We start from the raw sequence: 23,798 nt of genomic DNA on the forward strand, positions 1-23,798 counted from the left end.
CGGCTTTGCACAGGCAGCTCCCTCTCCTCGCCTTTAATTTGCAAACGCCTCCTTTAAGGAGGTTCCAGGATCGTCTTCTCTGGGAAGGCTTCGTGGCCCCCAGGCTGGGTTAGGGCACCCTCTTTGTGCTCCCACATTTGCATTCTCTGCCCCACTGGGCTGGGGCGTCCGGAGGGGAGCTAGGGCCCTCCAACACCTGGGCGCCCACCGAAGGTTTGTCGAATGAAAGAATGACAATCCAACCATGGAAAGCACAAAACTGGCCCCTGATGACTTCACCACGACCTCAGCGGGGCGGGACGAGTTAGGGGCGGGACCACGCTTGACGGACAGGCCCGCAGCCCACTGCGAGAGGACTGGGGCGGGCCGCCCCGCCCCGCCCCGCCCCGCCCACCGGCCACTGGATAAGGCTGCGCGCGGGGCCGTGGGGCGCAGGCTGCTGGAGAAGGCGCACCTGCTGCAGGTGCTCCCGGCCGCCCCGGACCAGCGAGCGCGGGCACTGCGGCGGGGAGGATGCTGCGCGAGCGGACCGTGCGGCTGCAGTACGGGAGCCGCGTGGAGGCGGTGTACGTGCTGGGCACCTACCTCTGGACCGATGTCTACAGGTGAGCCGGCCCACCGTGATGCCCGGGCCGAGATCTCGAGCCCAGAAATCCTGAGACGCGCTCAGACTCGGGGACGTGGACAGCCTTTGTCCAGCCCGAGTTGTCCCTCATCCCGAGCCCCCGAGCCCAGAAATCCTAAGAACCTCATCCAGAAACCTGACAACACCCGAACCTTGTGTCCACCTTCCTGAAACCCTGAGACTCTCCCAGAACCCCTAACACAGCCTCAGCCCCACCTCCCTCACGACCCCTTTCACAGACCCTCCCTTTCACCCGTAACCCTCCGTCTGGCCCTCTCCAGTTCTCCTCCCGGGGGACCTCACACCCCTTCAGCTTCCCTGCCGTCCTCTCCCCTTTCACTTCCCCTCCGCACATCACTTCCCCTCGGACCCACCTCAACCCAGCCCCTCTCCTGCTTCCCACTCCCAGTTCAGCGGAGCTTCCGCGGAGACTTGCCGGGGACTGGGGCAGGACCCGAAGGGAGCTACCCTGAGGCTGAATCTGGCCCTAGAGGTTACTCAGGCTCCGATTTCGCCCTGTGGGGGCTGCTGGTGGTTGCTTGTCCCCAGGCACTGGCCCTGAGCTCCGTGTCCCCAGATACCTTCCCCTGACTTCATTCTGAGACCACAGAGGGACAATATTCTACCCAGCTGACGACGGGGACTTGGGGTGTATAGCGGGGTACTTTGTTGGAAAAGGATCCTGATTCAGAGTTCTGCTCCCTCCCCTTCTCTCTGTCCAAGAACTTGGTAGAGTGCGGGATGTCCGAGACAGCTGAAGGTAGGGTAGGGCCCTACCACTCCCCCCCCAATCCCAGAAAGCAGCCAAGTCCAATGATCTGTCTCCCTGAGTAATGGGACGGGGCCTTGGAAAGGTGTGGCTGGTGTGAATGAAGGGGTGGGGTTATGCTGGGGTTTGATCTGCCCCCTCTATTCCAAGCATTTAAAACCTCCCCATTGCTAGGGTTGGAGGGGTCAGTGCTGGGGGCAGGGAGCATGCAGGACTCTGAGGTGGGACCCTGTGCTGACACCGGATGAGTCCCCTATCCTCTCTGCCTCAAGCTGAACTCACACGGAGGCACCATCGTGGTTTATGGCTCTCAAATCATCCTGACACCTGGAGCACCCTGCCTCTCCCAGGCCCCCACCAACCCATCATGTGTCTCCCCACACAGCCCTGGCAGCCCTCCCACCTGCCCAACCAGTCTCCTGCCACCTCTGCAGAGGCACTGGCCACGCTGATACCAACAAGCCCCAGGACTAGGGACCCACTCCATGCCTCTGTCCCTGGCCTCAACCTCTGCCTTCCCCTGGGCCTGGGCTTCAGTTGTCCCCCATGTAAACCTCAGAGGTGGACTAGGTGGTCTCTGAGAACAAGAACACAGCAGTGGAGGGTGGTCCAGGCTCCGGTGGGGTGGAAGAGCTCCCCTGCCTTCCCCACCCCCAGCCCTGAACTGGGCGCCGCTAGGGAGTGGGCCTGGAGCCAGAGTGCTCAGGTCTCTAAGCCTCAGCTGTCACCATACCCACCTGTTTATTTGCTGGGGCATGGTTGGTGCCGCCTGAAAAGCTGGCATGATCCTCCCAGTCGGGGGTGGGGAGCAAAGGAGGGTTCCTGCTCAGGCGCCCTGCTATCGCTCTATCCTGGCAAAGAGAGGTCCAGCTGGGGTAGGGGCAGAGAGTGGGGCAGATATGGACTCAGCCTCCCTCTAGCAGGGGGCAGCAGTGTGACGATTCCCCTTGTCCTGTCTCAACGACCACAAAGACCCTCACCCCCACCGGCACTTAAGGTTCTCCACCACCATAGAGAGGGGCAGTGCGCTCTAGACCAGTACTGTCCAGAAAAGTCCAGTTTGAACCACAATAAAACCACAATTGCATTTTAAATCTTCTAGTAGTCCACATTTTTTTAAAGTTAAAACAACAGGCATAATTTTAATAATATATTTTGTTTAACCCAATATTTTAGAATATTATCATTTCAACATGCAATCAATATAAAAATTATTAAGGAAATGGTTTACCTTCCTTTTTTCATGCTAAGTCTTTGTAATCCAGTGCACATTTTACACTTCAGCACATCTCAGCGTAGACTGAGTGCATCTCAGGTGCTCACTGGCCACCATGCTGGTGGCCACTGTCCGGGACAGAACAGGTCTAGTGCAGAGTTTCTCAATCTCACACTATTGCATTTTGGGCTCGATATTTCTTTGTTGTAGCGGGATGTTTAGTGGCATCCCTGACCTCTGTCCCCTAGATGCCAGTAGCAACCCCCAAATTGTGACAACCAAAAATGTCTCCAGACAGTGCGAGCAGTCCCCTGGCAGGGGGCAAAATCACAGCCAGCTGAGACTCACTGGTCCAGTGGAAGGAAGCCTCTTCCAGGACTAAGGAGCTTGAGTTGTTACTGCTATTGTGACTCGAGTTACCTGTAGTAATGAGAGCAACTGCCAGTATTGATAACAGGAGGAGGTATTAGTGGGCACTTATGAACTGAACCCACCACCTCCTTTCTTCCTCACCATAGACCCTGGAGGGTTCATTGATCATCCCATTTTACAGATGAGGAAGGTAAGGCTCAGAGAGATGAAGCCATTTGTCCAGAGTCACACAGGACTCAGGTCCAGGTCTGTTTGACTCAGAACTCATGCTCTTATATCCCACTCTGTCCTATGTGACCCTAAAACCAGCGGGTTGAACTGGACAGCCCTCTCAGCCTGTGTCTCTTCCACCCTGGCCACGAGCCCACTGTCCCCAGAGACTTCACCAACTCCCATTTGGCCCTCCACTCTTCCCTGAGTCCTTTGCTGCCTGGACACAGGTCCTGGCTCAAGACCCCAAGTGATGCCCCCAGAGCCTCCAAGTAGACCCCAAGGAACAAGGCCCGGGGGTGCTGGGCCCAGTTAATTACGGAGTGGCGTCCTGACCCTCACTCCTTCTGAGTCGCAAAGGTGAGTGAAACGGCCTCAGCACCCACTCCCTTTCCCAAGGGCTCTGGACTCCCTTTCCTGTGATGCTGGCACAGCCTGTTCCCCTCCAGACACATAGCAGGGGCCTCCCCGGCCTCATTCCTCAATAGACCTTGTGGTCCTGGCAGTCACTGCCCTACCAGCTTCCATCCACGGGCTGTGTGACCTTGAGCAAATCACTTCACTTCTCTGAGCCTCCACTGACCCAAATGGGGGTCGATCAGAGAACAGGAGGAATGATCTTGTATTCAATAGAAGATGTACACTCAGGGTGACAGTGATGAACAATTGACCACTTTGCTGCCCTATGAGGGGTCATCCAGGCCACCATGGGCAGGGGTGCTCTGGGCCACCCACGGTCTCCCAGCAAAACTGGCCCCCCTGGGGATGGATGCCTTGACCTAGCCTCATTCTGACTGCTAGTCTCCAGCAAGCAATGAATAGGTACATAGAAAGAAGGAAGTAGGGTGTTTGTTAGAAATTGTACTTTGTGATTGTTGTTAAAGATACTCGCTGTTTCCTTCTGCTCTTCCCAAATATACTCATCTTAGTCTTGGCACAGGTACACCTGGCCCACACAATCTCCTCCGGTGGTCCCTTTAGCCGACAGTCACTTCTTCAGTGGGGCTGGCCTGGGTCCCCATCTGATTTGGGCTTGAAGTTGGAAAGAGAGCACAGAGGGAGTCCCTAGGTTGGTTCCATCCTGGCCACCCACCTCTTGTGAGCCCTGGAGGCATGGACACTCCCAGAGTCTGGAAGGATTATTAGGGACAGGGCAGCCTCGGAGTAAAGTAGGTAGCAGGGTGGTCACTCTCTGCCCACAAGCTGGGCCTTGGAAATGGCTTCTTCTGTCCCTCCCTCGGCTTATGCCTCTGTCAGTGAGAGTTCTCGAGAAGGCAGGGCTCTTCTTTTCCTCCCTGGTGGACAGGAGCCAGGATCCAGATCCTGAGGTCTGCAGGAGCTTCAGGACACTGGAATGATCTTAACATTGTCCCTTTGCCTGTGCAGAGGTTCCAGCTGCGTCTGTGAGGTGGAGGTGGGAGGATTCCCTTCCCTGGGATTCCCCAAGGCAGAGGCTGACCAGCCATTGTCCCAGTAGAAGACAGAAAGAAGATAAATGTCAGCTAGTAATATCAAGTAAATAGTAATAATTTGCCCATAACTCGCTGGCAGAAGATAGGAAGAAGGTATCAGGCAGGCGCTCCTAGACTTTGGCACAAACTCACTCCCAGACTTTCTGTCTCTTGGTTGGTGTGAAGACTAGAGATATATTTGCTTTTCTAAAAAGTGTCATTAGGACAAAGGCCAGGAGGGTCTGAGATCCAGTTTGCCGTGATGGGGGCCTGGGGTGCTATGGGCTCCCCTCCCCATAGTGTGCCAGGCCCCACCTCACTGATCTCCTCTTCTAGCAATTCCTCAGCACACACTCTATTCCGGCCACACTGGCTTTGTGGATGCTGTTAGCCTTTGGCTGTGCCAAGCTCATTCCCACCTCAGGGCCTTTGCAGTTGCTGTTCCCTCTGCCTGGAACACCATCCCCTAGATCCCCACAAGCCTGACTTTCATCAGTCAAGTCTCAGCTCCAATGTCACCTCCTCCAGGAAGCTTTCTTTGACTACCCCATGTCGTGGTGCCCTACCCTGAGTCCCGAGAACTCTGTTTCATCACATTTTTTTCTTTGCACAACTTCTCATCGTTTCTTAATGTTACTAGTTGACATTTATTGAACACTTATTTTGTGCAGCCTTCTCAACACTTTGCATGCTCATCTCACGGACATGTAATAATCTACGTATTTAAACCTTGCAACAACTTTATGAGTTAGGTATGATTATCGTCCCCTTTTCGCAGCTGGGGAAACTGAAGGACGGAGTGTTTGTCCAGGATGGCACAGCCAGTAAACTGTGGGGTGCAGAGCCCAGGCCCCTGCCTGCTCTGCCGGGCTGCCCTTCTGGTACTTGTGTTTCAGGCGTGCCTCCTCCTTGTTCACGATCCTCCCTGGAGTCAATGAAGGGCTCCCTGAATGAATGAATGAATGAATGAATGAATGAATGAATGTGGCCTGTGATGCCTGTGGACTGGCCTGTCATGGGGCTGAGCTCCCCACCCCCAGCCTCAGGAGACAGGCACCGTTGGATGGGCCTGTGGAAGGTCAAAGGCATGTGGCCAAGCTTGGCCCGAGCAGCGCTTGCTCCTGAGAGAATGACGGTGGGAGGAATTCAGGCCAGGTCAGGTGGCCCATAAATTAGAACAGCACCCAGAGCCCTCAACCCCAAACGGGAGGCCTTGCCAGGAATTGCTCCAGGGCTCTGGTTTCAGGCTAGTTTCCTGGGGTTGGGAGTGTTCTAAGGAGAACCAGGCTCACAGTCCCTGCATAGTTGGGGTCCCTGAGACCTTCCCTCATTGACTGCAGGGCGCTGAGTTGGGATGGGAGCACAGTGGCAGGGGCTCACCCCAGTGCCCACCCCTAGCTGGCCAGACATACCTGCTGCACTTTGGAGGAGGCAGCTTTTGAAGGCAGCTCTTTCCTGCCCAGCCACGCCAGACCTTGCACCCAGAGGCTTTGATGGGCCCAGGCTTGCTTCTCTCTGTCATTGACCCAAGAGCCCAGGACAGGAAGCCAGTCTTTAGTGTCCCTTCTCTGAGTCTCAGACTCCCACCTGTGAAATAAGTAAGGGGCTCTCATTTGGTCCTCTTCAGAGCCAGGCCTGATCCTCCCCTCTGCCCCGCACCAGGCACACCTACCTGGGGGACCTCAGGGAAGACTCCAGACTTTGAATTCTCTCCCAGGGAGGGGGCAGCCAGGCCCAGGTCTCAGAGAGCCTGAGTTCCCCTCACACTCGGCCATGACTGTCCCTGAGACTTGAAGCAGGTGCTTGCCCTCTAGGGGCCTCAATGTGCTCATCTGTAAAATGAAATCACAGTGGTATGGGCCTCATGGGGTTATCGAAAGAATGGGCTGAGGTCATGTGGGCCATGGGCTTGGTACAGTGCCTGAGACATAATGAATACTCAGTTCCCTGGTGGTCTAGTGGTTAGAAAAATAATAATAATAATAATAGTAAATACTCAGTAAGTTGTTATGTATTAGTATTGAGTTTATTTTGAAAACAAGTAATAATGAGACCTGACCCCTGTCCTCAAAGACTTCATAGCACTTATGGGGAAAGAAATGTAGAACTGCATTTATTAAGTGATGTTTGAGACACCAATAAATGGAGGGAGAGATATATTCTGGCTGATGAGATCAGGGATGACTTCCTGGAAGAGGTGGCAGCTGAGCTGGGTCTTGAAGGATGGACTGGGGTTCAGAGTGAGACCAAGAACATGCCACTCAGGGGCAGAGATAACTGGCAGGAAAGTTGGGGCACACAGAGACAGAAAGGGCACAGCTTCAGAGGCCTGGAGTATAAGGCTGGAGGGTCAATGAGCTCTAACCAGGCTTTGAATGCATTGTTCAGACATTGGACTTTGTTCTGTAAGTAGCAGGGAGTCACTGAAGGTTTCTGAGGAGAGGAGTAGCTATAGATCAGATTGTTTCTTCCCTAAGGAGAGGCCCGGGACAGCTGGATGCACCAGGTGGTGAGTGAGGGAAGCTGGCTGAAGGCAGATGTCATGGTTTGCCTCCACTGATCCCTGTTCAGGGCAGCTGCCCACCCGCAGGGCCCCAGCCACCACCATGCCGAGCACCAGGTGTGAGGTCTGGACTGAGGTCATTCTCCCCCCTGGTCCTTGCCTGCCTCTTGCTCGCCATGGGGTTGCATGCCAGGCTGGCACCCACGACTCCCCCCCCCAGACTCCTCTAAAGCCCCAAGAGCAGGATGTCACACCCAGGCTGCCAGGAGCTGGGGTCACTCTGGGGATGAGCCCCAGCTGGTGTTAATGAGGCCCAGGCCAGGCGGGCAAGCTAAGAAAGCCAGATGCCAGCAAGGAGCAGGCGCTTCATGCCCTCAAGTCTGGGGCTGGTGAGCCACCCCAGCCCTGCAAGGCCAAGCCAGTGACCCTCCCCACTGACCGAGCCAAGACCAGAGAGGACCATGGCTCCTAGAGACCACAAAGCATTTGTGGGACTGGGCAAGTGTCCTTTGTTTGACACCAACCTAGTGGCCATTTCTCTCCATTTCCACAGCCACTATCTGGTCCCAAGACACCATAATCGCTCACGTGGGCAGCCGCAGCCACCTCCTCCGCACTTCCTCTGTTGCTTTCCTGAAATCCATCCCCCACCCTGCATTCTGGGGGACCCTGCACCCTGGATGATCTATCTACAGCGCAAAACTGATCATGCCACCCCTGCTTAGAAACCTTCAGTGACTTCCCTCTACAATCAGAGGAAGGCCAGCTCCTCACCATTATCTAAAATCCCTGCTCCCACCACTCTCCCTCCCCCTTGCTCACAAACTCCAGACACACTCCCCTCTTTCCAGCTTCTCGAACATGCAGGACTAACCCCCATCTCGGGCCATCACGCAAGCTGTCCTGTTGCTTGGAAATCTCTGCTCCTCTTCCTCTCCTCCCTTGTCCAACTCAGTAGTTGTCAAACTGTGGGGGACCAGCAGCATCAACATCACCTGGGAGCTTGTTAGAAATGGAGTTTCTCAGGTCCCACCCCACAGTCGATAGATCAGAAACTCAGGGGCTGGGCCCATTTACCTGTATTTTAGCAGGCCCTGTAGGTAGTGGTAATGCACACACAAATTTAAGAATCTCTGGTTTAATTTTTTTTTTTACAGTCAGCAGTGCAATGGTGTAATTAATTCCTGCCTGTCCTTTAGAGTATAAAGTTTAAATCTTAGTTCAAATGCCACTTCCTCAGGGAATCCCTCCTTGAACCCCAGACTGGAGCCTCATGGCACCCTCTTCCCCTTTATAGTAATTATCACAGCTGTAATCATGTAATCCATTGAAAGTCTGTCTTTTCTGGCCAGGCACAGTGGCTCACACCTGTAATCCCAGCACTTTGGGAGGCTGAGGCGGGCAGATCACTTGAAGTCAGGAGTCCCAAACCAGCCTGGACAACATGGTGAAACCCCGTCTCTACTAAAAAATACAAAAATTAAAAATAGCCAGGCGTGGTGGTGGGCTCCTATAATCCCGGCTACTCAGGAGGCTGAGGCAGGAGAATCGCTTGAACCCGGGAGGCAGAGATTGCAGTGAGCCAAGATCATGCCACTGCACTCCAGCCTGGGCAACAGAGCAAGACTCCGTCTCAAAAAAAAAAAATAAAGGTCTATCTTTTCCATGGGCCCAGGGAATGTGTTTGCTTTTTCACCAATCTACCCCTCAATGCCTAGAACGGTGCCTGGCACATTGTAAGTGCTCAGTAAATACATGTTGAGTGAATGAACGACCATATAAGTAAGCCCTCCTCCTCCAGCCCTCCTGCAGCAAACATTTATACTTACGGTGTGCCCATACTAGGCCAGGTGCTGAAACAAACAAACAAGCAAACAAACAAGAAGATCCAATCCCTACCTTCAAGGAGTGAACTGCCAAAAGGGCCAGTAACTATGGGGGCAAATGGATTGAGTTAGGTCTTCAAGGAGAAATGGACATTTGCCAGGCAGAGAAGTCAGGGGAAAGTCTTGCTGGTAAAAGGAACAACATATGTCAAAATGCACAGTAGATGGAACAATGCAGGGAGCTGAAGTGGTGGAAGGAACCGCAGAAAATGAAACCAGAGAGTCAAGCTGAGTTGCAATGGCCAAATGTGCCTAGTTCAACACCAGGATGAAGAGTTTGGATATTCTTGTATGGGTAGGCACTGAGGAGCCAGTGAATATTTTCAAGAAAGCAAATGACCTGATTTCTGTTTTTTTTTTTGGTTTGTTCGTTTGTTTTTTAAATCACTTGTGTAATACAGCTTGGAAAGCGAAGAAGGGCAGGTGCATTCATTCATGTATTGCCAAAGACTACATTGAGCATATCCATGTCCTGGGTTCTGGGATTCCATGGTAGGCAGGAGACATGGCCACAGGGATTGGCAGCCTGTCCCTCCATCCATGCTCTCCTTAGCCTCTCTCTAATAAGCAAGAAGGTCATAACCACCCCCAAGCCCCCTCCCTTTCCCTCAGTACTGTCCTGGGCCCCTCCCTGCAGCCTCCAGGGACAATCCAGGTGCCTGAAGCCCCTGGCTCTCGGGTTTCTGAGAGAGAGATTCTAAAGGGTTCTTCCTGAGGAGGAAGGCAGCCAACAGGATCTGCAGGGCACAATGGGCCCCTTTGTTGCTTTGCCCAGGGCCACTCCAAGAATAGCTGTTTGCTCAGCTCAGAACAGGGCTGGTGCTGGGGAATAGGAGGGTGTGGGGCCCTGGAGCTGTGATGTGGGCTGGGCGTTAACCCTCTGGAGCCTCTGAGGCCTCCTTTGGTTTCTCTCTGGCCCAGAGGAATGAAGGTGGGCAGGAAGCATCACTTACAGTAACTGAGTCAGGGTCCTAAGAGATCATCTTGTAAAACATTTTTTCCTAGATAGAATTGTGTGCAGAAGCTCAATATATAAAACCAGATGAAATAATAGTGGCTCTGGGTCAGGCATGGTGGCTCACTCCTGTAATCCCAGCACTTTGGGAGGCCAAGGCAAATGGATCACTTGAGGTCAGAAATTCAAGACCAGCCAGGCCAACATAGTGCAACCCCATCTCTACTAAAAATACAAAATTTAGCCAGGCATGGTGGTGCACGCCTGTAGTCCCAACTACTTGGGAGGCTGAGGCAGGAGAATCACTTGAACCTAGGATGCGGAGGTTGCAGTGAGCAGAGATAGCACCACTGCACTCCAGCCTGGGTGACAGAGCACGACTCTGTCTCAGTTTAAGAAAATAAATAAATAAACAATAGTAGTAGTAGTGGCTCTGGTTAAGGTGGGGAGGGGAGTGGCAGGAATCCAGCAGAGATATCCCAAGCTTTTTTTTTTTTTTTTTTTTTTAATAGACAGAGTCTCGTTCTGTCACCCAGGCTGGAGTGCAGTGGCACAATCTCAACTCACTGCAACCTCCACCTCCCAGGTTCAAGTGATTCTCCTGCCTCAGCCTCCCGAGTAGCTGGGACTACAGGCACACACCACTACGCTCGGCTAATTTTTGTATTTTTTTAAGTAGAGATAGGATTTTGCCATGTTGGCCAGGCTGGTCTTGAACTTCTGACCTCAAGTGATCCACCCACCTCAGCCTCCCAAAGTGCTGGGGTTACAGGTGTGAGCCACCGCACCCAGCCATCCCCAGCTTTCTAGAGCCTTCCTCCTCACCCCTTTGCCCAGGGCCTCTCCTCTGCACTCTCTGGACTCAGCCACCTCTGCTCTGGTTCCATCCTCTCACCTAACACTGGATGAAACTGAGAGAGGGAAAGTCCCTGGCCCAAGGCCACCCAGCACGTTGATGGGCAAAGCTGAGACTTGCAGGAGAGGAATGCTTCCCAGACCTGAGGCCATAGTTTCCCAGACTCTCATGGCTTTGGCCAAAACCATCTTCAACCTGTCTCACTATAACACTTTTCTTTAACCCAGCTCACATTTTTCTTAATAACTTTATTTTAAACAGAGATTTTATAGCATTACCATAAATGGCAAGACTTTACCAGTCACCATAAAAAGATACTGTGTTTGATAAACACATAAGTCTTCTTCTAGATTGTTCCACCCTGTGCCACCTAAAGCATCCAGGGTGTGTACTCACACCTGTCCTTGGGAACGGCTCACCTTCCGTCCCACTCACCTCTGCCCTCTTTGCTTGGGTGTATGATGGGCCAAGCCCTGTGCTAGGCTCTGAAGAATGAAGATGGGAGAGGCCGGACCATGCCCTCAGTGGACTTATAACCCAAAGGAGGGCAGGTACCACGTGGCAACACCACTCAGCAAAACGTGGCCCAAGCCCTAGGGGGAGTGAGAGACGAGAGCTATGGGCAGGAGGGTGGCAGTCCTCCTGAGGCGTAGAGACTAACAGATGGACACTCAGAAGGTGCAGACCCCCTCAAGTCAGGGGCAAAACTAGACTCAAACCCAGGTCCTCTGCACATGCACCCTTAGTCCAGGGCTTTTGTCCAGACTCTGTGCCCCTCTTAATGATGGATGTGGCCAGGTGCGGTGGCTCACACCTGTAATCCCAACACTTTGGGAGGCCGAGGTGGGTGGATCACCTGAGGTCAGGAGTTCGAGACCAGCCTGGCCAACATGGTGAAACCCCAGCTCTACTAAAAATACAAAAATTAGCCAAGCATGGTGGCGGGCACCTGTAATCCCAGCTACTCCAGAGGCTGAGGCAGGAGAATCGCTTGAACCAAGGAGACAGAGGTTGCAATAAGCTGAGATCACACCGCTACACTCTAGCCTGAGTGACAGAGAGAGACTCCTCCTCGAAAAAAAAAAAAAAAAAAAGTGATGGATGCGGAGAGGGGACAGCAGGCCATGACCAAGAAGTGTCCAGTCTCACATCATCCCAGGACAGGCTGTGGAGTTTGGAAGGGGGCAGGACAAGAACCAGAGTGACCTTGGGGTGTCTTCATTGAGCTCCTCTCCCAGCACTGGCCACAGGCTGCCGAGTCCTTCCCAATTCTCCTGCCAGAGCCCAAGACCAGTAGTCTTTGCCCATAGCCCCTGAAGTCTGTGGCCCAGGTCAGACAGACGCTGCCCGGCAGCCTCTACAGATTCACGCTCATGGCCTTGGCCAGCCCAGGGCTCTCAGCAGTGGACCGCAGTGCTGATTGTCTGGACCAGTGGTTCTCAAAGTGTGGTACTGGGACCGGCAGCATCAACAGTTCCTGGAAGCATGTTAGAAATGCAGATTCTTGGGCCCCATGCCAGACCTCCTGAATCGGATGCTCTGAGATGGGGCCCCACAGTCTGTTTTGACAAGACCTCCAGATGCCGCCGCCCCAGCCACTGCTGCTGCACTTTGACAGCCGCTGGCCTACACTTGTCATTCAACCCTGGCCACTGTTTCCATCTTCAGCTGCCCCAGCACCCTCAGCCTCTGCCATGCCAGCCAGCCTCTCCAGAGACTGGATCCACAAATCTACAGCCTTCAAAGAAAAACACCCTATAGATTTAAACAGCACCCCTGATGATTCTGATGCCTGCCATAGTTGAGAACTCCTGGAACCCAAGAGCACCAGGCCCCCAAAATAGCAGCTGTGCCTTTGAGACAGGCTTACACCTATGTCTTAGTCACAAATCCCACGAGAATCCCACCTAAGTCCCTCTGAGCCCTCTTGGGCCTCCAGACCAGTGGCTGGATTTAGCAAAGCCGCCAGCCCTAGGCACCTTCCTCCCTTAGTCCCCTGTCCTTCCTGTCACCTCTCCTTAAGCCAACAACAAAACACCATGGACAGGGTGGCTTAAAAACAAATTCATCTTCTCACAATTCTGGAGGCTGGAAGTCCGAGATCAGGGTGGTGGCATGGTCGGGTTCTGGTGGCGGCTTTCTTCCTGGCCTGCAAATGGCCACCTTGTCACTGCGTCCTCACATGGTCTTTCCTCAGTCCATGGAGAGAGATCTCTATCTACCTATCCCTCCCTCTCTTGCTGCTCCTCCTCCTCCTCCTCTCTCATCTTTCTTCTCCTATTTGATTAGAAGCCTGCCCTTGGCCAGGATGGCTCACGCCTGTAATCCCAGCACTTTGGGAGGCTGAGGTGGGTGGATCACCTGAGGTCAGGAGTTCGAGACCAGCCTGGCCAACATGGCGAAACCCCGTTTCTACTAAAAATACAAAAATTAGCTGGGTGTGGGGGTGTGCACCTGTAATCCCAGCTACTCAGAAGGCTGAAGTAGGAGAACAGCTTGAAACCCGGGAGGCAGAGGTTGCAATGAGCTGAGATTGCACCACTGCACTCCAGCCTGGGAGACAGTGAGACTCCATCTCAAAAAAAAAAAGAAGAAGAAGAAGAAAAAGAAGCCTGCCCCTATGACCTCATCTAACCTTAATTACCTCCTAAAAGCTCTATCTCCAAATACCATGACACTGAGGGTGAAGGCTTCAGCATGCTAATTTGGGGAGAGACAAACATTCAGTACACAGCAGCCAGATCACATCCATTTGTTCTCCTGCTCTGAAATACTTTCGGAATTCTTGAATTTCAGAATTCAAGAATTCCGAAAGTATTTGCTTTGCAATGGAAAACCACTTTTGAACCCCAAGAAATGACTCAGAAGGTGGGGGATGTCAGGTGGCAAGAAAGCTGTGGCAGGAAGGAAGGGATCTTTGTAACAAGAGACACCCCACCTCTGCCCTGTTAGGACCCAGGCACTGGGCTCCATCCCTGTGAGGACTCAGTACTTTACTCAGCTACCCTGGGCAGGGAGACAGGGTTCCAGGCCCAGCTCTGCTAGTGGAGCAAATTCATTCCTGCCTGGGTCTCCATCTTCCACCTTCGCAGGACCCTGTGGCTCCCAAAACTGGCCTCCCATCAGAGGCACTAGGAAGCTTGTTAAGAATTCGGATCCCCAGGCCCGACCCTCGTACATTCACACTCAGGAGGTGCAAGATTGGCCCAAGAGATTTCATGTTCAACAGATGTCCTCTTCACAGCCAGGTGACTGCAATGCAGCTGGCTCCTTTGGGGTCTCCCAGATCAGATTACCTGTGGGGGCCCTTGCAGCGTTGCCCCTCCAGAAGTCTTCTTTTTTGAAAAAAGAGCCGGGTGTGGTGGCTCACGCCTGTAATCCCAGCACTTTGGGAGGCCAAGGCGGGCGGATCACCTGAGGATGGGAGTTCAAAACCAGCCTGACCAACATGGAGAAACCCCCGTCTCTACTAAAAACACAAAATTAGCCAGCTGTGGTGGTGCATGCCTGTAATCCCAGCTATTCAGAAGACTGAGGCAGGAGAATCGCTTGAACCTGGGAGGCAGAGGTTGCAGTGAGCCGAGATTGTGCCATTGCACTCCAGCCTGGGCAACAAGAGTGAAACTCCGCCTCACACAAAAAAAAAAAAAGAAAAAAGAAGAGACAGGGTCTTGCTCTGTTGCTCAGGCTGGAGTGCAGTGGCACAATCATAGCTCACTGCAGCCTCAACCTCCCAGGCTTAAGCAATTCTCCCACCTCAGTCTCCTAAGTAGTTGGGACCACAGGCGTGCACCAGCATGCCCAGCTAATGTTTTAATTTATGTAAAGACAAGGTCTCACTGTTGTCCAGGCTGGTCTGAAACTCCTGGGCTCAAGTGATTCTCGGGCTTTGACCTCCCAAAGTGCTGGAAGCAGGAGTCTCCTCTTGAAGCCCCCCATCCCACCTACCCCAGGGCTCTCCCTAACCCTCTCTCATCTCTCCCCACAGCGCGGCCCCAGCCGGGGCCCAAACCTTCAGCCTGAAGCACTCGGAACACGTGTGGGTGGAGGTGGTGCGTGATGGGGAGGCTGAGGAGGTGGCCACCAATGGCAAGCAGCGCTGGCTTCTCTCGCCCAGCACCACCCTGCGGGTCACCATGAGCCAGGCGAGCACCGAGGCCAGCAGCGACAAGGTACCACGGCGGGAAGTCCAGCCTCCGCGGGCCCGGGACCATGCCAGGATAGAGGCAGGGTGGACCAGCCCTGTTCCATAGAAACTGCACGTGGGCCACGTGTCATTTTCAGTTCTGCAGTAACCACATTGAAAAGGCAAAAAGAGGCCGAGCGCAGTAGCTCAAGCCTGTAATCCCAGCACTTTGGGAGGCCGAGGCGGGTGGATCACAAGGTCAGGAGATCGAGACCATCCTGGCTAACACAGTGAAACCCCGTCTCTACTAAAAATACAAAAGATTAGCCGGGCGTGGTGGCGGGTGCCTGTAGTCCCAGCTACTTGGGAGGCTGAGGCAGGGGAATGGCGTGAACCCGGGAGGCGGAGCTTGCAGTGAGCCGAGATCACACCACTGCACTCCAGCCTGGGCAACAGAGCAAGACTCCGTCTCAAAAAAAAAAAAAAAAAAAGAGAAGGCAAAAAGAAACAGGTGAAATTAATTGTCTTAATATATATTACTTAACCCTATCTATCAAAATATTATCATTTTGACATGCTATCAATATAAAAAAATTAACAAAATTGTTTGTTTTTTGTTTGTTTGTTTGTTTGAGACGGAGTCTCCCTCTGTCACCCAGGCTGGAGTGCAGTGACGCGATCTCGGCTCACCGCAAGCTCCACCTCCCAGGTTCACACCATTCTCCTGCCTCAGCCTCCAGAGTAGCTGGGACTACAGACGCCCGCCCTATGCCTAGCTAATTTTTTTTTTTTTTTGTATTTTTAGTAGAGATGGGGTTTCACCGTGTTAGCCAGGATGCTGTTGATCTCCTGACCTTGTGATCCGCCCACCTTGGCCTCCCAAAGTGCTGGGATTACAGGCGTGAGCCACCGCACCCGGCCTGTTTGTTTGTTTTTAAGAGACAGGATCTCACTCTGACGCCCAGGCTGGAGTGCAGTGGTGCAATCATAGCTCACTGCAACCTCAAGCTACTGGGCTCAAGCAGTCCTCCTGCCCCAGACTCCCTTGTAGCTGGGACTCCAGGCACCTGCCATCGTGCCCAGCTAATTTTTTTTTTTTTTTTTAGAGACAGGTCTTACTATATTGCCCAGGCTGGTAGTTTATATTCTTTTTCCATACCCAATTTAAAATTAGTGTGAGTTTTACACCTTATAACACATCTCCGTTCAGAATAGCCGCATTTCCAGTGCTCGGTAGCCATGTGGATGTTGTGAGGTTAGACCATGGAATGATGGCTTTGTAAAGGATGAAAATTATAGACAGCTGAGTGATAGAAAGTTTAGAGGCTCAGAACCATAGAATCATTGGAGCTTACAGTCACAAGTGTCCTTGGTCTATCTGTAAAATGGGGTGCTGAACATCCATGGGTGATTTGCCCAAGTGGTGAGGCTGAGACCAGAACTGTCTCCTCGCTGGGTTCCGTAATTATGAACTTTACCGTGTGCCCCATCACAGTGATGGCACTGAACATGGTCCAAAGAAAATAGCCTCAGCCCTGTCCCCTCAGTGGGCACTAGACGTGCAACATGGCAGATATGGGGGACCCCAGGCAGCAGAATGCACACAGTGGCACGGGAAGGTAGACAGCATCCTAACTGCACTCTCAGCCAGCAGGAGGGGAGTCCACAGTCTAGTTCAGTTACCTGAGGGAAACCGCCCACCAACCCAGGAGTGCTTCCTGGAGGAGAGGGTTCTGATGTTTGGAGAGGGTTGGCTTGACAAGCTGTGAGGGACAGCAGTTGCTTCAGGTTTTCCTGCTTGTGATCCGTGATCTCTGCTCTCTTTTCTCTCTACCCCCATGTGCCCCCTCCCCACCAAGGTCACCGTCAACTACTATGACGAGGAAGGGAGCATTCCCATCGACCAGGCGGGGCTCTTCCTCACGGCCATTGGTGAGTTGGCATGGTTGCCGTCTCAGTGCCTTCATCACCCAGGGCCTGGCACTGTTGTCCTTCTCTGGGGCACTTAGGCTGTTTTCAGTGTGGCTGACCTGGCACTTGGAGCTTCTTCTGAATGGCACAGGCCTGGGGAGGGATGTCACATGTGCCCCACCCCGGTCCTTCCATACTGGGGTGGGGGCTTATCTGCAGGAAGAGGCACTCCCTGATCCATCAGCAACTCCCCCCACCAGTGTCAAGGTCCCCTTCCCAGGCTCTGTGGGCCCTAAAAAAGAAAAGGGTGAAGTGTGTTCCCCCCTGCCTCTCCCCTGCAGCCTGGAGAAGAGTGTCCCCCTCATGGCGAGGGGAATGGCCACAGTCTATAAAACTAGCAGCTGTTCTTGACAATCCCAGCTGCCCCCTGGTTCTCCCCAGATTCAGCCCTGAGGGTGCAGAGATGCGGCCTCCAGGTCCTTAACTCACCTAACCCAAGTCCTTCATTTGATCCACAGGATGGTGAGGCCCAGAGAGGTTAGGGAATTTATTTCAACATCACACAGCAACTGGGTGGCAAGTTGAGTCCAGAACCCAGAATTATCCCTGTCTCAGGTTCTCTCCATTGCATCACACTGCCCTGCGCTGGGTGCCAGGCCCGCATGCCAGGGAGGTGGAGCCTAGCCTGGCTGTACAGGACCCTTGGCTGTGATCATCTGAATTTTCCATCACTCCACCCCCTGAAACTGAGGCATTACTTTTATGGTATTTTATTTCATGTTTTAATCATAGAATGTTAAAGCCAAGAGGACATTTCAGAGGGTCATTTTGTTCATCCAGCCTTGGTTTAACATTGACAGAGTTGCCACATGGCAGAGGAAGGGAACTACCAGTTATTGAGAGTCAACTGCATGCTGAGTGCTTTAAAAATAATGATGCGGCCTGCTTATTGCAGGCCTGCTCTTGTGTCTAGAGCTGCACTGGGCACTTTGATGAGGAGGAGGAGGGGGAGAATGGTAAACACCTGATATTAATTGAGCACCTATGGTGTGCCAGGCTCCAGTACTCAATGTTTTACCGTCACGATTTCAATCTCTTCTTCCAACTATTCCAAGGATAGATATTATTATTATCATCCTCATTTTATAGATGAGAAAATCAAGGCTCAGAAAAGGTAAAACAAATACTTGCCTGCAGCCACATCTCCAGAAAATGGTTGGTGAGATGCCAATATTCCAGTTATCCCACATTCTCGGGGGCGGTCTCAGAATCTCCCCAAGATACAACCAACTCCCAAGCCAGCCCCTTCCTCTCTAGCCCTGTGCTCTCAGCTGCTTAAACAGGCTTAGCAGCAGGGCCCTTCTCATTCTTGGCTAATTCCCAAATGGGCTTGGTTGCTGGTCCCCCGTCCCTCTTTCTGCCCCAAGGAGGTGCCCAGCCATGGGGTAGGGAACCTCGGGATGACCTTGGTGAGGGTGGCAGATGATCAACAAAGACTCCTGGGTTGTACTGAGCCCTGGCACGTGTGTGAACCTTGCATGCACACAGCATCCAGGCAGTCTCAGATGACAGTCCCTGAGGAAACCTAATCCCACCAAGACAGGGACACCTGAGGACGGGGGCAGGAAGGGCAGGGGCCTGACACCTGTCAAATGAGGATGATCCCAGAAGGCTGACTGCACCATTAACAAGACTTCCACCAAAGCAAGACAGACTTAGGATAGATGGCAAAATAAGGGTCTATAAGGAGGCAGGACTGGACTTTTCCTCCTCACTAGGAGATGACAAAGCTGTGCTTAGAGGAAGCCTGCTCAGAGTTGGCGGCATGGCTGAGTCCCAAAAGACGCCACATGTGCCCACGACAAGTGACCGAGTTCATCCTTCCGAGGTCTGTTAATAATTATTTAGTTAACTGCCACAAGTTCCAGATATTTAGATTCCATGGGCCAATCAAATGTCCCCTCCCCCAACCCCCCAAAAAATGAGAACACTAACAACTTTGATGCTTGGCAAAAAAAAAGAAAAAAAATACATTAATAAAACAATTTGTGGCCAGGTGCGGTGTCTCGCGCCTGTAATCCCAACACTTTGGGAGGCCAAGGTGGGCAGATCACGAGGTCAGGAGTTTGAGACCAGCCTGGCCAATGTGGCGAAACCACATCTCTACTAAAAATACAAAAATTAACTGGGCGTGGTGGCACGCACCTGTAGTCCCAGCTACTCAGGAGGCTGAGGCAGGAGAATTGTTTGAACCCAAGAGGTGGAGGTTGCAGTGAGCCAAGATGGTGCCACTGCACTCCAGCCTGGGCGGCAGAGCGAGACTCTGTCTCAAAAAAAAAGAAAATTTGCTATCAACTATCACCATCATTTTAACTCTTACAAAATAGGCAAGGCATAATCTCAGAATAAAAGACAGTCATGGCCGGGCACAGTGGCTCACGCCTGTAATCCCAGCACTTTGGGAGGCCGAGGCGGGCGGATCACCTGAGGTCAGGAGTTCAAGACCAGCCTGGCCAACAAGGTGAAACCCTGTCTCTACTAAAAATATAAAAACTAGCCGGGCATGGTGGTGGACGCCTGTAATCCCAGCTACTCGGGAGGCTGAGGCAGGAGAATTGCTTGAAACCAAGAGACAGAGGTTGCAGTGAGCTGACACAGTGCCACTGCACTCCAGCTTCGGTGACAGAATGAGACTCTGTCTCAAAAACAACACAAAACAAAACAAAACAAAAAACAGAATAAAAGACAGTCATTCAATTGCAAAAAGAAAGCTTTATGAGAAACTAACACCATTGAACTTCTGTTTCCTGTTCCAACAGAGACCCTGGTGAAAATCTGGTTTCCCTGGGGGACCACTGTTCTCTCTGTCCCTTCTAGGTCTTCTCTTTTCTCGAGCATCTGCCCCAGGAGCCCTTGAGCCCCTCATCCTGAGTAATCAGTCACTCAGGGGCAGCGCCTCAGAGGCAAGCCCCCCCCCCACCCCAATATCTTGAGATGCTGGGACTGTCCCCTGGGCACAAAAATGTATCTGAATCTCTCTCACCCTGGTCCTATCCTGAGTCCACATTGAGCAGAAAGAGCCTTGGCTTCAGGGTGGACAGAAGTAAGCCTAAGATCTTTCTCTGCCCTCTCCAGCCAGCTTGTGACCTTGGACAAGTCACATCATCCCCCTGAGCCTTGGCTTCCTCATCTATAAAATGCGCTTCACAGAGCAGCCTTGCATGGTGTTTACAAGGATTCAGTGGGATGCTGTGTGCAAAGGGCCCAGCACAGAGTGGGTGCTTAGTCAATGCTCCGCCTGCTTTTCTCCCTTGCTCTTGAGGTGGCCACATTTTCTCTCTGCCTGGGTGAAGTTAAAGAAATGTATGGTCTCTCCTTCTTCCTTCTGGGATTTGGGAGCAAATTCATGATTCCTTTGGCCAAATCAGGCTCTGGGTCTTTGTCCCAATCCTGCCAAGGACTTGCTGTGTGACCTTAACAAGTAGCCACCCCCACTAGGACTCACTTTTTACAAACTATAAAATGAGGGGTTTGAGCTAATTAATCCCTAAGGACCTTCAAGACCCTGGTTAGGGTTGATATGCAAAGACTTCATTTTTTTGGGAGGGATGGGGGAGAGCAAGAGGTGAGGTGTGGGGAGGGAGGAAGAATCCCACCCTATTTGAGGTCCTGGCAGTGGAAGGAGTACACATATGCGGGCCCCAGAAAATTTTAACATCAACCTAAGGGGCTTGATCCTATGCCTTCTCCCCAGAGGCTGGGATACTTGCCCCGATTGGCTGTGGGGGAGGGTGTCCTTCCTTCCCATAACATCTCAAGCTGCTTAGTAAGGCAAGAAGGCCAGGCACCCTGCCACTCTCTGGCGACCCTCCAAAATGCTTGTGCCTCTCGGTCACAGCTGAGGCCTCAGTGTCTTCATTCTCAGGGCAGACTGCCTTGAACCCAATCCTAGGGACATTTCCCGTCAATCTGCCCCACACCCAGGAGACACCTGATGCCTTGGGGCTATTCTGGGGAACTGAGGTGGGATCCAGAGCCTCTGGGAAATGTCGTCTGGAGCCTGGAGGCCCTGAAGCAGAGGTCCTCTCCCTCCTCCCCCTCGGGAAGGCAGAGTCATCGCAAGAGGCAATGCTCTGGGCAGGTCACACCAGCCCTGTTCTCTGCCCCTACCCGCAGCATCCCACTGGAATCTAGTTAAATCAGACATTGGGGGAAGCCTTGCAGGGGCGAAGTCCCATGGACATGACTACAGGTTGGGGGGTCTCTGAGGGTGAAGGGGCCAGAAGGTCATTTCAGTGGATTATGGGGACAGGTCATGGGTCATCAGAGAGGAGTTATGAAGCCCTGTGAGAGGCTGGGAGGACGATAAGGGAGCCACACTGTGAAATGCCCACATTTCATAACAGGAAGGTAACGAAACCTGTCTGAATTCAGTAAATCAGGAAATCGCAATAAGCATGAGTAGTTAGTATTAGAGAGGTTGCCTCAGGCAGCTGAGAAGAAGGGCTGGACAAGGAACTGCTGTCTTTCTTTAGAAACAGTGTGTTACTATTTTATTTGATTTTGTTTGCACTATGTCCAAATATTGCATGAATAAAATGTTTACATTTAAGAATTCATAATGAAATAAAGCAGTGTAGACTGCACCATAATTTCTCTCCTAGCCCACGGCCCCACTGCTTTAATGGACTCGCCGCAAGGAGTCCCAATGTAATGTCACCTTACGGCCTAGAGACGAAGGCCGCAGGGCTACCAAGGTGGGGAAATGGGCACTTCCTCTGGAAATGACCTTCAAGGGAGCAAGTCTTGTGTCTTTGACTTTGGGCTGGGCTTTTGGAAACAGCTTGCAGGGAGGTCAGCCTGGGTTCATTGCAGGGAACAGCAGAGAGCAGGCAGCTGGAGTCCGAGGCCCTGCTGAGAGCCTGGCTCTGCGTTCTGGGAACTTCGGTGGTCACTTCCCTGCTGGGGGCCTGGGTTTCCTCATCTGTATCGTTAGGGGGTGGGGGTGGTCACGCCTCCCCTGGAGTGGCCGAGAGAACACACCATGGAAAACGCTGTGCAGCTGCAGAGCAGGATGCCCGCAGGGGAGAAATTTTTACCTTGAAAAGGACAGAGTGGCTCCCTAAAGAGGCTGGACCTGCAGCTCCTTCCTAAGGAGGAGTTTCAGGAAGCCAGCTCCCTGAAAGGCAGCATTCAGTGGGCGTGACTGGCTGGAAAGTTCACAAAGGTCCAGGAACCAAAACCAGTATTATTCCTGCCCCTGCACCCCAGGCTCTTTAACAGCCCCTGGTGGTACCGCCTTCCCTTCTTTCCCCTGGGGTCCTTATCCTGCACCAGCCTCCCAGATTACCAGCCCGATTTGCTGACAAGTGGCTTCTCTGAACCTGGGTTTGCTGCCCTGTGAAACGGGAGCAATGCTATTCATCTCATGGGACTGTGGACGCCTTGAGAGCAGGTGCTGTGCCTCCATTGCCCGTTGCCTAGTACAGTTCCCGGAGCAGTAGCTCCCCAGCAGTGAAATGTGGAGTGAATGCGATCGGAGGGAGGAGGTTACAAATTATGCCTTACAGCACCTAACTCACCGCACAGCTGCAGAGGCTGGGACACAGAAGACTGCCTCTCTCAAGGGCCAGGCGCCCTTGCAGCCTCCTTCTAGACTGGAAGAGTCACATGCAGGTCTAGGGTATGCAGGCTATAGGCAAAGGGAGGACCTGAATGTGATCTCTGGACTCTGGGCTTGGTTGGCCCAGAGAAGGGTGACATCAGTGCACTTCGTGTGCCAGGACCCTCCTTTCCATGCCCTCCAGGCAGAGGGTGTGCCTGCCACGGGGACTAACCAGGAATGCATTCATTACCACCCAGCACCCACCAGGTCCAAGTCGTGCTCAGCGTGAGATGAGCCCACTCGGGCAGCTCTGGGGACCTGGAACCGGCACATGTCATGTGTGTGACACTCCCAACACCTTCCCAACCACATCCCTACTCGACCCCGTCCGTCTCCAACTCAAGGCAATTTCGCCTCCCAAGGGACATTTGACAATATCTGGAGACATTTTTGGCTGTCACGACTGGGAGGGATGTTACTGGCATCTGGTATGTAGAAGCCAGGTGTGCTGTTAAACATCCTACAATGCACAGGCAGCCCCCACACGAAGAATTATTTGGCTCAAAAATGTCAGTAGTGCCTTCCATTGCAGCTAATGCATCTGCTGTAACCAGGAAGGGCCCCATGTTACAGGTGACGAAACTGGGTCTCAGAGAGGTCCTCTAACCTGCCCAAAGTCACACAGCTTATAAGCAGAGAACCAGGGTCTAAACCCCACCTTGTCTGATACTAAACCTTTTCACTTCCCTACAGTCTCCACAAAGCCTGTCTCCATGGCAGGCCTAGGGATGCTGAAGGTCCCTTCACCAAGAGAAGGGATACGTGGGGGCCTGGCCCCGGATCCTCCATCTAGACTCACAGGTGCCCTCAGACCAAGAGGGGTTAGAGACAGCTTCCCACCCACAGTAAAACCCTCAGTCCTTGAAGGTGGGATCTAGACCACTGGAAGTTCTGGGAGAGAAAGAGACACGCACACCCAGGTGCACATGTGTACACCTATGCGCATGCCCGGGTAGACTGAGAAAGGCAGTTCGGGAATGCTATCCCTGTTAAGTTTTCAGAATATGAACTATGAATCAGATCAACCGCACTGTGTACCCCAGTTCTACTAGCGTCCCTATGTGATCTTTGGCATGCGACTTCACCTCTGAACTGAGGCATCCAGATCTGTGCAGCGAGGATCATTCCCCAACCCCCAGCCAGAACAATGAAGTGGTAGGAGGTCCCAGACCTCCCCGATGGCAGCTCTTACAGCCGTAAGCTACGAGGTCCACACAGTGTCTGCTGACGGTCTCCAGTGGGTAGTGGGATGT

General features: G+C 52.7%; 1 protein-coding gene across 2 annotated transcripts in view; it reads left to right on the forward strand.

The window, feature by feature from the left end:
• Window positions 1-383: 383 nt before the first annotated feature.
• The window catches only part of PADI2 (peptidyl arginine deiminase 2), a 52,704-nt gene continuing 29,289 nt past the window's right edge, over window positions 384-23,798 (forward strand). The window contains exons 1-3 of one of the 2 annotated variants that reach the window (XM_004024764.5): window positions 384-605; window positions 14,832-15,015; window positions 16,829-16,901. In XM_004024764.5, coding sequence (XP_004024813.4) covers window positions 514-605; window positions 14,832-15,015; window positions 16,829-16,901 — 349 coding nt within the window. In that variant the 5' untranslated portion in view covers window positions 384-513. The remainder of the gene's footprint in view (window positions 606-14,831; window positions 15,016-16,828; window positions 16,902-23,798) is intronic. The other variant, XM_055385943.2, reaches the window with a different exon arrangement.

This window comes from Gorilla gorilla, chromosome 1 (assembly GCF_029281585.2).
Source record: "Gorilla gorilla gorilla isolate KB3781 chromosome 1, NHGRI_mGorGor1-v2.1_pri, whole genome shotgun sequence".
In the NCBI taxonomy this organism is placed as follows: Eukaryota; Metazoa; Chordata; class Mammalia; order Primates; family Hominidae; genus Gorilla; species Gorilla gorilla.